General features: G+C 41.5%; 1 protein-coding gene across 9 annotated transcripts in view; it reads left to right on the forward strand.

Moving 5' to 3' along the window:
• Positions 1-12,254, forward strand: part of DNAAF9 (dynein axonemal assembly factor 9) — a 171,677-nt gene that overhangs the window by 77,866 nt on the left and 81,557 nt on the right. For 5 of the 9 annotated variants that reach the window (XM_081558875.1, XM_081558883.1, XM_081558879.1 and 2 more), the window contains 3 exons: positions 2,088-2,169; positions 3,128-3,164; positions 9,857-9,944. In XM_081558875.1, the coding sequence (XP_081415001.1) occupies positions 2,088-2,169; positions 3,128-3,164; positions 9,857-9,944 (207 nt within the window). The remainder of the gene's footprint in view (positions 1-2,087; positions 2,170-3,127; positions 3,165-9,856; positions 9,945-12,254) is intronic. The other 4 variants (XM_081558876.1, XM_081558884.1, XM_081558880.1 and 1 more) reach the window with 1 other exon arrangement.

The following is a 12,254-nucleotide window of genomic DNA, read 5'->3' on the forward strand; positions in this document are numbered from 1 at the left end:
CGTTACTTCTGTATTTTTTTCTTTTTTTGATTCCATATATAAACAATAACATATGATATTTATCTTTCTCCGGCTTACTTCACTTACAGTGATAATCTCTAGGTCCATCCATGTTGCTGCAAATGGCATTATTTCATCCTTTTTTGACTGAGTAATAGCCCATTATGTATATATGTACCACATCTTCTTTATCTATTCATCTGTTGATAGACAATTGTGTTGTTTCAATGTCTTAGCTATTGTAAATAATCCTGCAATGAACATTGGGGTGCATGTATCTTTTCCAGTTAGTATTTTCTCTGGATATATGCCAGGAGTACAGGATCATATGGTAGCTCTATTTGTTTTTTTGAGGAACCTCCATACTGTTCTCCATAGTAGCTGCACCAGTTTATATTCCAACCAGTGATGTAGCAGGGTTCCATTTTCTCCATACCCTCTCCAGCATTTATTATTTGTAGAGTTTTGATAATAGCCATTTGGACTGATGTGAGATGATACCTCATTGTAGTTTTGATTTGCATTTCTCTAATTAAACATGTTTAGCATCTTTTCACATGCCTTTGGCCATCTGTATGTCTTCTTTGAAGAAATTTTTTCATTATTTAAATCTTTTGCCCATTTTTTCATTGAGTTGTTTGTTTTTTTGATATTGATCTGTATGAGCTGTTTGTATATTTTGGAGATTAATCCCTTGTCAGTTGCATTTAAATAAATTTGAGGTTAATATATGCTTACATAAATTTCAGACATCATCTAAGGAAGCAGGTTTGAAATACATGGCACCTTTAAAGAAAAAGCCTTTAGTTAGGGAAAATTTGGAAATCCAAGGAACATGTTGGAAATAAGCCTATTAACCAACAAGTAGAATTATGTACATGATTTTTCATTTAGACTCATGACTGCTGCTGCTAAGTCGCTTCAGTCGTGTCCGACTCTGTGCGACCCCATAGACGGCAGCCCACCAGGCTCCCCCGTCCCTAGGATTCTCCAGGCAAGAACACTGGAGTGGGTTGCCATTTCCTTCTCCAGTGCATGAAAGGGAAAAGTGAAAGTAAAGTCGCTCAGTCGTGTCCAACTGTTCTCAACCCCATGAACTGCAGCCTACCAGGCTCCTCCGTCCATGGGATTTTCCAGACAAGTACTGGAGTGGGTTGCCATTGCCTTCTCCGAGACTCATGACTATGTTGATCATATTCACTATGGTATGATTTATTAGTCAGAATTAAATCTTCATTTCAAATTTATAACTTGGATTACAGAAAAATGCCATCATTTTCTCTTGTTACTTCCTTAAACAATGGAGTGAAACAGAAGGAATGAATATTTGTATTATATTTAGCTATTTTTAATATACTGTACTAATTTCCTTTCCTTTAGTTCTTGTGGTAGCATTTTTGCATTTTGAACCTACTATCCTAGGAACCCTGATGAGATGTTGGATTTTCAAAGGAGAAAAGGACATCCATTTCCATCTGTACAAATGGACAACTAAGCAGGGAAGAAAAATAAGAATTTAAAAATCTAGAGAACTTATTTTCTCTCCTGGAAGGCCTGTGTACAGAGATGAAATACAGATGAAGGTGCGGGCCTGGGTTTCATCTCCTTTCCTGAGTTTGTAGCTGCCCCTCCACATCTACATATCATGTCAACCAAGGTCCTCACTGTGAAAGGTCTGGACTAAATATTAATGACAGTCAAAACCTAAGCACATTTCGTCTTCTTTTCCTTCTAAATTGTTAATTCTTTAGTATCCTGGGCTGACCCAACAGCAGCCTCACAATATAGCTGAAGTTAACACACAAAAGATATCTTTGGGAAAATAACAGTTAAAGGTGACCTTTTCCCTTATGCTTTTCAGTTCAGTTCAGTTGCTCAGTCTTGTCCAGCTCTTTGTGACCCCAAGGACTGCAGCACACCAGGCTTCCCTGTCAATCACCAACTCCCAGAGCCTACTCAAACTCAGGTCCATCGCGTCGGATGCCTTTAAAAAATAATAAATCAGCTATTGGTAAAATAAAATGGATTTCCATTAATTATACACTTTTTTAAGTCCCTCCTTTTTTACTTTTTTTTCTGACATCCAGGTAGTACAGTGTGTTTCACCAAAGGGACCCCTTGCTTGTTCAAGAACATACTTTTTTGGAGCTACTCATGTTCCTTACTTGGGTAAGTCCATGTAAGTTGTCTCATCAGCTTACCTATTCTCCCATGAACTAGAAATGGGCTCAGGGTTTACTGCTTTCCTCAGAAACACATTTTATAGCCTCTAATTCCCTCTCTGGTTCCAAGTGGAGAGTTGGTGTGCCTAACACGTTTCACACAGAGTGTATTTCAGGAGGAATAATTGTCAGCTCAGTATATATTAAGTCTAATCATATGTAAGACCATGTATTGGTATCAGAGGGAAGACAAAGATGAGTCAGCTGCAGTTGCAGATAGTAGGTGGAGATATGGGCTGCAGTGGGAGCTTGGATGCTTCAGCCAAGTGCCTGTTGTTCTTGTGAGAAAAGTGAGGAAGAGCCACAGTAGAAGGGTACCCATAAGCTGGGAACATTGACAGGAGCAAGTGTCAATGCTCTTGAAAGGCTAGGCTGACTGAGGCTATCCTGCTTGCTGGGCTAACCAGAAGCTGCAGACATCCAAAGAGACATGGAGAAAAATAAATGAGGATCCCAGTACTGTTCCACAGAGGAGAGTACATCAGAAACCAGGTTTTCTCCTTAGAGTTATTATGTAAGCTGGGAAATTCTGAACATAACATGACTTGAGTTGAATAATTAAGGAGATGAGAAAAAGAGGTAGAACTGAGCCTGTTTACTTATACCTTCTATTTTAAAAAATTAAGTATAGAGGCAGAAACTTTCTGAAGTCAAAGATTCCACATGTCTTCTTTGGTGTTTAGTGGTGATGCTGAGTGTGTTGTCAAGATCAATGTTCAGGATAAAGGTCTAGGAGGATATTCACAGAAGCTAGGTTTCACTATTATTTGTACTTTTACAGTATTTAACTAAAAAAAATACAGTCCTTGACATCTCCTTCAAAATAAGAAATTCTAGTCTCCTTGTGAAGTGTTTGTATTTCCTGTAATCGTCTCACATTCGTAATAAATGGTCCTCTTTCACAGGAGATGACAACAAACTGCCCAAGAAAACTGAACAAATGTAAGTCTTCATTTCTATTACATTTTACCTTTCTCAGAGTTAAGTTACTCAGAAGTTGAGACCATCACATCTACTTCTTTTTGAGATTGGCTTTGGGTAGGACATTTGGTTTAAGACTGAGCAGAGCTGTGTAGTCTCCCAAGATGTCTCAGCCCCTGTCTCTAATCTTGGAGTCTAGGCTAGAGACTCTGCCAGGTTTGCCATCTGTTCCTCTCTCCAGAACTCAGAGACTTCCTACCTGCACATCCATGCATTTAAATACCATAACTCTTCTTCTTTTTTTTTTAAATGAAGAACCAGGCTTCCTTATTTCTTTTTTTTTTGGCTGCACTGGGTCTTTGTTCCTACAGAGAATGAGCTTTCTCCAGTTGTGGCAAGCAGGAGAGTTACTCTTGCAGTGTGTGGGCTTCTCATTGTTGTGGCTTCTCTTGTTGCAGAGCTTGGGCTGTAGGGCACATGGGCTTCATTAGTTGCAGCTTGTGGGCTCAGTAGTTGTAGTGCACAGACTTCTTGCTCCATGGCATATGGGATCTTCCCAGATCAGGAATTGAACCTGTGTCCCCTGCATTGGCAAGTAATTTCCTAGCTACTGAACCACCAGGGAAGTCCCACATAACTCTTCTTAATATGTTTTCTATATACTGCATTTCATATTAAGGGCTTTCCAAAAAATAAAACATCCTGAAGCCCACTGGTAGAATCTGTGTGAAACCATATCTGGTCTGAGAGGTATTTCCTCTGAATCTGACACACAGGCTTATGGACCAGAACTAGGATCTCAACTCAGGTCATGCAGCCTTAGAAAGGTCCTAGTGTTCACCTCCCCACCCTCCCACGCCACACCCCCATCACTATAGCAGGAAGCCAAAAACAGGAAGTAAGCTCATTAATACCTATAGAGTCTACTTGGGTTACCCTAACAAAATACCACAGACTGGGTGGCTTATACAACAGAATTTATTTTCTCACATTCTGGGAGCTAGAAGTCAAACATCTCGATAGCAGCAGAGTTGGTTTCTGGTGAGGCTTCCCTCCTTGAGTTGCAGATGACCACCTTCTCATGTGGCCTCACATAGCCTTTCTTCTGTGCTCACATGGAGAGAAAAGCCTCTGGTATCTCTGTCTCTTATCAGGACACCAATCCTGTTGGATTAGGGCCCCACCCTTATGACTTCCTTTAACTTTACCTTTTAAAGGCCAGCCCTGCCTCCAAACATTGAGGGTTAGGGCTTCCATATGGATTTTGGAAGGACATAATCAGTCCATAATAATTCAGGAATCTCTGAATTCCATAAAGTGATTTTCATTCAAAAATATGAACATTAAATAGAGTTCTGTTATTACCTAATTAGATATCCTGGCATAAACTAGTTAGATCTGTGCTTCCCAAAGGTAGGGGACAGACCGCAGAGAATCATTTAAGGATCTTTTTAAAAAGATATGTTTGCCAGGCTATAGTAATTCTCAAAACCACTAAATCAGACTTTCTAGAGTAGGACCCATATGGCTCTGTTCAAAAAATATAAAGTAATATACCAGGGGAACATTTCATGCAAAGATGGGCTCAATAAAGGACAGAAATGGTACGGACCTAACAGAAGCAGAAGATATTAAGAAGAGGTGGCAAGAATACACAGAAGAACTGTACAAAAAAGATCTTCACGACCCAGATAATCATGATGGTGTGATCATTCACCTAGAGCCAGACATCCTGGAATGTGAAGTCAAGTGGGCCTTAGAAAGCATCACTACGAACAAAGCTAGTGGAGGTGATGGAATTCCAGTTGAGCTATTTCAAATCCTAAAAGATGATGCTGTGAAAGTGCTGCACTCAATATGCCAGCAAATTCGGAAAACTCAGCAGTGGCCACAGGATTGGAAAAGGTCAGTTTTCATTCCAATCCCAAAGAAAGGCAATGCCAAAGGATGCTCAAACTACCGCACAATTGCAGTCATCTCACATGCTAGCAAAGTAATGCTCAAAATTCTCCAAGCCAGGCTTCAATAATATGTGAACCATGAATTTCCAGATGTTCAAGCTGGTTTTAGAAAAGGCAGAGGAACCAGAGATCAAATTGCCAACATCCGCTGGATCATCGAAAAAGCAAGAGAGTTCCAGAAAAACATCTATTTCTGCTTTATTGACTATGCCAAAGCCTTTGACTGTGTGGATCACATCAAACTGTGGAAAATCCTGAAACAGATGGGAATACCAGACCATCTGACCTGTCTCTTGACAAACCTGTATGCAGGTCAGGAAGCAACAGTTAGAACTGGACATGGAACAACAGACTGGTTCCAAATAGGAAAAGGAGTACGTCAAGGCTGTATATTGTCACCCTGCTTATTTAACTTATATGCAGAGTACATCGTGAGAAACGCTGGGCTGGAAGAAACACAAGCTGGAATCAAGACTGCCGGGAGAAATACCAATAACCTCAGATATGCAGATGACACCACCCTTATGGCAGAAAGTGAAGAAGAACTAAAGAGCCTCTTGATGAAGGTGAAAGAGGAGAGTGAAAAAGTTGGCTTAAAGCTCAACGTTCAGAAAACTAAGATCATGGCATCTGGTCCCATCACTTCATGGGAAATAGATGTGGAAACAGTGGAAACAGTGTCAGACTTTATTTTTTTGAGCTCCAAAGTCACTGCAGATGGTGATTGCAGCCATGAAATTAAAAGATGCTTACTCCTTGGAAGGAAGGTTATGACCAACCTAGCTAGCATATTTAAAAGCAGAGACATTACTTTGCCAACAAAGGTCCTTCTAGTCAAGGCTGTGGTTTTTCCAATAGTCATGTATGGATGTGAGAGTTGGACGGTGAAGAAAGCTGAGCACCGAAGAATTGATGCTTTTGAACTGTGGTGTTGGAGAAGACTCTTGAGTGTCCCTTGGCCTGCAGGAAGATCCAACCAGTCCTTCCTAAAGGAGATCAGTCCTGGGTGTTCATTGGAAGGACTGATGCTGAAGCTGAAACTCCAATACTTTGGCCACCTCATGTGAAGACTTGACTCATTGGAAAAGACCCTGATGCTGGGAAGGATTGGGGGCAGGAGGAGAAGGGGATGACAGAGGATGAGATGGCTGGATGACATCACCAACTCGATGGATATGGGTTTGGGTAGACTCCGGGAGTTGGTGATGGACAGGGAAGCCTGGTGTGCTGCAATTCATGGGGTCGCAAAGAGTCAGACATGACTGAGCAACTGAACTGAACTGAATATAGTCACACTAGAAAATTTGAAAATAAAGGAAAAAAAATAAGGTTAGCCATAATTCCTCCTCTTTGACACTGCCTATTAGTATCTTAATGTGTATCTTTTTGTTGTTTTTTAATTATACATACAGGTTTTGTGGAGCTGTAGTTACAGTATGTATAGTTTTTTGTGTGGGTTTTCTGTATTTTAGCAGCAAATCAACCACATTCTCATATGTTGATGGATATGTATTGTCTTGCTTTGTACTTGCTTGTACTTCAGTGCCAGCTGTGCTTAACCATTGCCCTGGATCTGCATTCTGGACTCTTAGACATTTTGCCTAAACCTAATCCATTGGTACTGTACTTCAGAGATGGATGTTGAGTGGTGCGTGGGCTCACATCAGGTGACTTTTTAAGTCACAGAGATAGTGAAACTGGGGCCTAAAGGAGTCCTAGTGAAGGCAATAGCAGCACTATCCAGGCATAGAGCAGGCCCTTCCCTAATCATGGGTCTCTGGACTCCTGTCCAGGCCTTTTTATGAGTCAGAAGCCAGGAGGCTTTGTATTGAACTCTTGCCTGAGGGTCTGTATAGGAGAAAGCCAGGCAGGGTGTCAGCCTGACTAGTGTTGGTACTGAGTGATGTTTGAATTCAGCTGGGTGAAGAAGAGAGGAAGGGTATCTTTATATATTTTTGGCCTCTGTAAATCTTTGCCCTTAGACTTGAGATGTGGAGACTTCTTGTCATACCTGAAAATGACCAAGCTCTTTGAGAGTGTCCCTGCTGGACACCTTCCTTACCAGGACATACTCCTCTGCTGTAGCCTAGTCAACAATCTTCAGGATATGTTGAACCTTGGAGCTATCATTCTGTTATGTGTTGTTTCTTGTTTTCTTCTACTCAACTCCAGTCTCTTATCTGCAATGAAAAGGTGTGGTGTGGAAGCTAAGAAGGAAGTTGGCCAGTGTGGTGTGGCACAACAGAAAAGCACAAAAAAAAAGAAAAGAAAAGCACAAGGCTAAGAGCAGACCTGAGTTCAAATGTGTCATTTTCTATGGCCTTGGACAACTTATTCCACTGCTATAGGCCCTACTTGTTTCGTCTGTAAGATGAGAATGACCAAATCATTTCTCTGATCCTTCCTGCTATCAAACTCCCTCCTTTTGCCTTACTTTACCTGTTACAAGGTTCTCAGGCTTAAACATAGGCATATTCTTAGATAAGACAGTTACTTGCAGACACCTCCCTTACATTTTGAGGCCTTGTGAATGAGTCCCTTTTCTCTGCAGGTAGTGGTGGTGATTTAGTCACTAAGTTGGATCCGACTCTTGGGACTGTAGCCTGCCAGGCTCCTCTGTCCATGGATTTCCCAAGCAAGAATACTAGAGTGGGTTGCTGTTTTCTTCTCCAGGAGATCTTCCTGACCCAGGGATCAAACTTGGGTCTCTCGCATTGCAGATGGTACTGAGCCACCAGGGAAGCCCCCTTCTCTCTGTAATTATCCTAATAAGACCCTGGGTCTTCTCCTGAGGCAATGGTTCTCAACCAAGGGCAATTTTACTGCACCACTCCCACTAGTCCCTTCTCAGCCCCCACCCCCAGGGATATTTGGCAGTGTCTGGAAACATTTTTGGTTGTCACAACTGGGGATACTACTGAGAGACCAGGAATGCTTCTGAACATCCTGTAATACACAGGGCAGACCTCCCAGCAAAGAATTGGTGTTGTTTTGTTGGTAAGTTGTGTCCAACTCTTTGCGACCCCATGGACTTGACTCATCTTCACCAACAAAGAATTAGCTGGCCCAAAATGGAGATTGAAAAATCCTACCCAATAGGGAACCAGATCAGGATTTTCTAGAGATCTTAATGGCATTCCCCATCTGGCAAAGAAAACACCCTTCTTCTGATGGCTTTGGGAAGTGCAAAGTCAGATAAGAGCAAGATTAGGCAGGGCCAGGGGTCCTTCCCCTTGTCAGATGTGGTTCTTTCCTTGGTCCTTGTTTTGTCACAGTAAAAGAATTAAAACAACAGACCATAAAGCTCACACAGGCAGGATTTATTAAATAGGCGACATGAAAAATACACCCCCCCAGATGTGAGAGCAGACCTACCCCAAAGGAGTGGGTCCCGCCCCATTTTAGGTTCTTCTTTTTATGTCCTTGTTCTCTGCCCCTCAAGCAGTGCTTGGAGTTTGATTTGTTTTGCCTCATGTCAGTCAGGGCTTGTATCCAGGACCAACTAGGGAAGGGGGCGTGTTGGGCATGTTTTTCCCACCAAAGCTCTGTGCTATAGATTTTCCCTTTGTTCTGTTTTTCGCGGGCTTTTTAATTTCTTTATCTGCCTTTTAGTGCCACTTTTTGATCACCATTTTGGACTCTCTACTCTACCTAACACCCTCAGAAGCATTCTCCGTTCTCTAAATCTGATATTTAGAAAGTGGTTTACGGCTGTTGTTGTTCAGTCACTAAGTCATGTCCAATTCTTTTCGACCCAGTGGATGGCAGCACGCCAGGCTTCCCTGTCCATCACCATCTCCTGAAGTTTGCTAAAACTCATGTCCGTTGAGTCAGAGATGCCATCCAGTCTGTTAATTTGCATTTAAATGGAGCCTGTCTTCTCAATGGGGTAATCTCTTTTGTCCCCCTGAGGGGCTCCTACCCTGAGGTTCCAGTAGCAACCAGCCCTCAGCAGGGGAGGAGACTACTTGAAGGTGTGGTATGGTTGGTTCCTGGAGAAGCAGCAGTTCTGTGTCTTGACACCTTTCAGGTCCTCTTTGAGGGTCAGAGTACTCATACAGTTTTTGTCAACTAAAAAAAAGATGCACAACGTGAGAGTTGTGAGTTAAGTTTTATTTGAGGCAAAATGAGGCCTGCAGCCCAGGAGATAGCAGCTCAGATAGTTCTGAGCTGCTGCTGCTGCTGCTGCTAAGTCACTTCAGTCGTGTCCAACTCTGTGCGACCCCATAGACAGCAGCCCACCAGGCTCCCCCGTCCCTGGGACTCTTCCAGGCAAGAACACTGGAATGGGTTGCTATTTCCTTCTCCAGTGCATGAAAGTGAAAGTGAAGTCGCTCAGTCGTGTCCGACTCTTGCAACTCCATGGACTGTAGCCTGCCAGACTCCTCTGTCCATGGGATTCTCCAGGCAAGAATACTGGAGTGGGTTGCCATTTCCTCTCCAGGACGTAGGTATACCTATGGCTAATTCATGTTGATGTATGGCAGAAACCAACACAGTGTTGTAAAGCAATTATCCTTCAATTAAAAAATAATTTTTTTAAAAAGCTGATTCTTACCATGGTTTAACAAGAGCAAAGTAAAAGTTGGAATGGGGCACACGGCTTTTAAAAGGTCTAGAAATCAACAAATTCTGTTTTTTATACTTTTCTCTGTTTCAAAATCAGTTTTTTAGAGAATGTCATTTTTGTGCATGCAGCTTTTGATGAAACCTTGTGATGCTATAGGTAACCCTTATTTTTTGTTTTTAAAGTAGGCTCTTGTCACAGGTATATGCTACTGTTATTGAGGCTGTTTTGGCTGCCATTGCATGTTATGCTAAAACTTCCAGTTTCATAAAGGTAATTTCAACACTACATTTCTCTTTCCTTAGTTATTTTAATGTGAAGTTTGTTATCCATTTGTTTTACCTTTGGACACCTTTTAATACTTAATTTTGTGTGTGAGCTTGGGTACCAGACAAAAAGATGCCTTTAGAGTACTAAGCTTATGATGCCTGGGACCTGCTGTTGTCTTATGAATGACAGTTGATTAGCAGTTCTTTGTAGATATCTGGTTGTGTTAAAAAAAAATAATTATCTATAGTATATTGTTTTATTTAGTAGTTTAAAATGATTTCAAAAGTTGAAAATTTAGAGAAATATAGATTATTCTGCTGTTAATTTTAATGAAGTTAGATCAGTTTGTTTTAAGCTACATAGTTTGATTTCCTATAATTCTTTGTTTTAAAAAATTAACTAAAGACTAGAAAATCTAACTTGCCTCTCCTTAATAGGCATGTATGTTCTCTTTCTCTGACCATTTTCTTTTTTGCTGTTTGTGGTTAAACTGCCATGCTGAGTTGGATTCTATATCTGACCCAGTAACAGATGAGACGAGTTGGCTTGATTCCTCCCATTGCCAATTGGACCTCTCCTGAAGCAAATCATTTGACATTGGAAAGGTTGTGTTGTAGATATCAAAGAGACTCTAGCCTAGTCACCAGCTCCTTGCCGTCTTCCCTCCTCTCTGAACTTGAATCCCCCCAGTACTTGGGATTTCTCAGCCCTTGAGCTGAAAGCTTATGCAAAAAAACAGGTTATTCTTCGATACCAGTTGTGCACCTTTATTTTTTAACTAATTTTTATAACTTTATTTATTTACATGTTCTTAACATCTGGGCAAGAAATACTGAGGGCAGTTGGTCCCTCCCCAAGGGCCAGGGAGAGGGAAGGAGAAAGCATTTTTCCAGGCCTCATAATGGCACCATCCCAGCTGATTACAGCTCACCACATCAGGTTCCAGTGCCCACCTGCCTGAAGTGTTTTCATGTGAATAGAAAGGACCTTACAGAAGCAGGAGAGATTAAGAAGAGGTGGCAAGAATACACAGAAGAACTATACAAAAAAGATCTGAATGACCCGGACAACTATGATAGTATGGTCACTTACCTATCACCAGACATCCTGGAGTGTGAAGTCAAAAGGGCCTTAGGAAGCTTTACTACAAACAAAGCTAGTGTAGGTGATGGAATTCCAGCTGAGCTATTTCAAATCCTAAAAGATGATGCTGTGCAAGTGCTGCACTCAATATGCCAGCAAATTTGGAAAACTCAGCAGTGGCCACGTGACTGGAAAAGGTCAGTTTTTATTCCAGTCCCAAGGAAGGGCAATGCCAAAGAATGTTCAAACTACCATACTGTTGAGTTCATTTCGCATGCTGGTAAGATTATGCTCAAAATCCTTCAAGCTAGGCTTCAGCAGTATTTGAACCGAGAACTTCCAGATGTACAAGCTGGGTTTCAAATAGGCAGAGGAACCAGAAATCAAACTGCCAGCATTCATTGGATCATAGAGAAAGCAAATGAATTCCAGTAAAATGTCTACTTCTGCTTCATTGACCATGCTAAAACCTTTGACTGTGTGGATCAGAGCAGACTGGACATTCTTAAAGAGATGGGAATACCAGACCACCTTATCTGTCTCCTGAGAAACCTGTATGCATGTCAAAAAGCAACAGTTAGAACCGAACATGAACAACTGACTGCCTCAAAATTAGGAAAGGATTACGACAAGGCTGTATACTGTCATCCTGCTTGTTTTACTTCCAAGCAGAGTACATCATGCAAAATGCTGGGCTGGATAAATCGCAAGCTGGAATCAAGATTGCTGGGAGAAAAATCCAACAGCCTCAGATATGCAGATGATGCCACTCCAGTTGTAGAAAGTAAAGAGGAACTAAAGAGCCTCTTGATGAGGGCAAAAGCAGAGACTGAAAAAGCTGGCTTAAAACTCAACATTAAAAAAAACTAAGATCACAGCATCCAGTCCCATCACTTTATGCTAAATAGAAGGGGAAAAAGTGGAAGCAGTGACAGATTTTATTTTCTTGGGCTCCAGAATCACTGCAGATGGTGACTGCAGCCATGAAATTAAAAGATGCTTGCTGCTTGGAAGGAAAACTGTGGCAGACCTAGAGAGTGTATTAAAAAGCAGAGATATCACTTTGCTGACTAAGGTCCATCTAGTCAGAGCTGTGGTTTTTCCAGTAGTCCTATACGGATGTGAGAGTTGGACCATAAAGAAGGCTGAGCACCACAGTATTGATGTTTTTGAATTGTGGTGCTGGAGAAGACTCTTGAGAGTCCCTTGGACAGCAAGAAGATCAAACCA

Source organism: Giraffa tippelskirchi, chromosome 13 (assembly GCF_054371585.1).
Source record: "Giraffa tippelskirchi isolate mGirTip1 chromosome 13, T2T-mGirTip1v1.2.pri, whole genome shotgun sequence".
In the NCBI taxonomy this organism is placed as follows: domain Eukaryota; kingdom Metazoa; phylum Chordata; class Mammalia; order Artiodactyla; family Giraffidae; genus Giraffa; species Giraffa tippelskirchi.